The sequence below is a fragment of the Merops nubicus genome, unplaced genomic scaffold (assembly GCF_000691845.1).
Source record: "Merops nubicus isolate BGI_N331 unplaced genomic scaffold, ASM69184v1 scaffold30329, whole genome shotgun sequence".
NCBI classification, from domain to species: Eukaryota; Metazoa; Chordata; class Aves; order Coraciiformes; family Meropidae; genus Merops; species Merops nubicus.
In genome coordinates, this window is record NW_008632117.1 from 1,745 (window position 1) to 3,497 (window position 1,753).

General features: G+C 63.0%; 1 protein-coding gene across 1 annotated transcript in view; it reads left to right on the forward strand.

Moving 5' to 3' along the window:
* Positions 1–1,753, forward strand: part of LOC103780193 (mitogen-activated protein kinase kinase kinase 6-like) — a gene marked incomplete at both ends in the record, with an annotated part of 3,624 nt that overhangs the window by 1,635 nt on the left and 236 nt on the right. The window contains 6 exons of the mRNA XM_008947849.1: positions 480–564; positions 640–773; positions 846–973; positions 1,061–1,197; positions 1,319–1,424; positions 1,583–1,740. Of these exons, the coding sequence (XP_008946097.1) occupies positions 480–564; positions 640–773; positions 846–973; positions 1,061–1,197; positions 1,319–1,424; positions 1,583–1,740 (748 nt within the window). The remainder of the gene's footprint in view (positions 1–479; positions 565–639; positions 774–845; positions 974–1,060; positions 1,198–1,318; positions 1,425–1,582; positions 1,741–1,753) is intronic.

Genomic DNA, 1,753 nt, shown 5'->3' on the forward strand with positions numbered 1-1,753 from the left:
AGGGCAAGAAATTGTTCTTCAAGGCCAATCTCAACCTCCCCTGGGACAACTTGAGGCTGTTTCCTCTTGTCCTGTCCCTTGTTCCTTGGGAGCAGAGCCCGACCCTCCCCTGGCTCCAGGCTCCTGTCAGGAGCTGTGCAGAGCCAGAAGGTCTCCCCTGAGCCTCCTTTGCTCCAGGCTCAGCACCCCCAGCTCCCTCAGCTGCTCCTCACCACACTTGGGCTCTAGGCCCTTCCCCAGCAGCTCTATTGCCCTTCTCTGGACAAGCTCCAAAGATGGATGGGAACATTAATTTTTGGTGTCCTAGGGACCCAACCCCTGCAGCTGGGTCCCACAGAGCGCGGTGACACAGACACCCCCTTGTACCAGTGGGGGACAGACTGGGAGGGGGAGCAGGAGTCCCTCTGTGCCAGCAGGTGGATGGCCAGGTCCCCAGCACCCTCACTGAGGCCTCAGCACCATTGTCCTCCCACGGGCAGGTTCTGTGACCAGATCCAGTCCCTCCTGGCCAAGCAGGCGACGGGTGGCGAGGAGGTGCCCAGCCCCACGCAGCCCGTGCTGGAGGTGAGAACAGGGGCACGAGGTGCCACGAGGTGACAGGGGGGTGGCACAGGCTCCTACCCTCATCTCTGCCCTCAGTACAGCTACGAGTACTCGGAGGCAGGTGAGAGGGTGGTCCTGGGCAGGGGCACCTACGGGGTGGTCTACGCCGGGCGCTGCCTCCGCACCCGGGTGCGCATCGCTATCAAGGAGATCCCAGAGCGTGACAGCAGGTAGGTGCCAAGCCTGGGGGGGGTCCGAGGGGGGCCTGGGCAGCCCCTCACCCTGGTGTCCCCCCCCTGCAGGTTCTCACAGCCCTTGCACGAGGAGATCGCCCTGCACAAGCGCCTGCGGCACAGGAACATCGTGCGGTACCTGGGCTCCGCCAGCCAGGGCGGCTTCATCAAGATCTTCATGGAGGAGGTGCCCGGAGGTGGGCGGCGCCAGGGAGGTGGGATTTGGGAGGATCACAGGGGGGCACGTGGCTTTATGTGTGGATTATGCCTGCCCCTCTCTGCAGGGAGCCTCTCGTCCCTGCTGCGCTCCAAGTGGGGACCCCTGAAAGACAACGAAGCCACCATCGTCTTCTACACCCGCCAGATCCTTGACGGCCTCAGCTACCTGCACGACAACCACATCGTGCACCGTGACATCAAGGTGATGGGCACCACCCACCCCTCACCCCCTCCGTGCCCAAATGCCCTGGGGTGACGCCCTGCTCGAGCTCCAGGAGCTTTTTGTGGCTTGGTTTTATTTCGGGGTGCCCTCCTCACACCAGGGAGACAACGTCCTCATCAACACCTACAGTGGGGTGCTGAAGATCTCTGACTTTGGGACCTCCAAGCGACTGGCGGGCATCAGCCCCAGTGCTGAGACCTTTACAGGTGAGGGGGGTCCAGGGGCTGGGTTACCCCAACTTGGGGGAGGTGGGATGCTGAAGACCAGGATGGGGTCTGCGTCCTTGTACCCGGCAGAACCCACCCCAGGGGGAGTTTGAGTGAAGGATGCAGGCTCCTCTCACCCCTCCTCATCCTCTCCCCAGGCACCCTACAGTACATGGCCCCCGAAATCATCGACCAGGGGCCGTGGGGCTACGGGAAGCCAGCAGATATCTGGTCCTTGGGCTGCACCATCATCGAGATGGCCACGGGCAAACCCCCCTTCTACGAGCTGGGCAGCCCACAGGCTGCGATGTTCAAGGTACCCGTGGGGT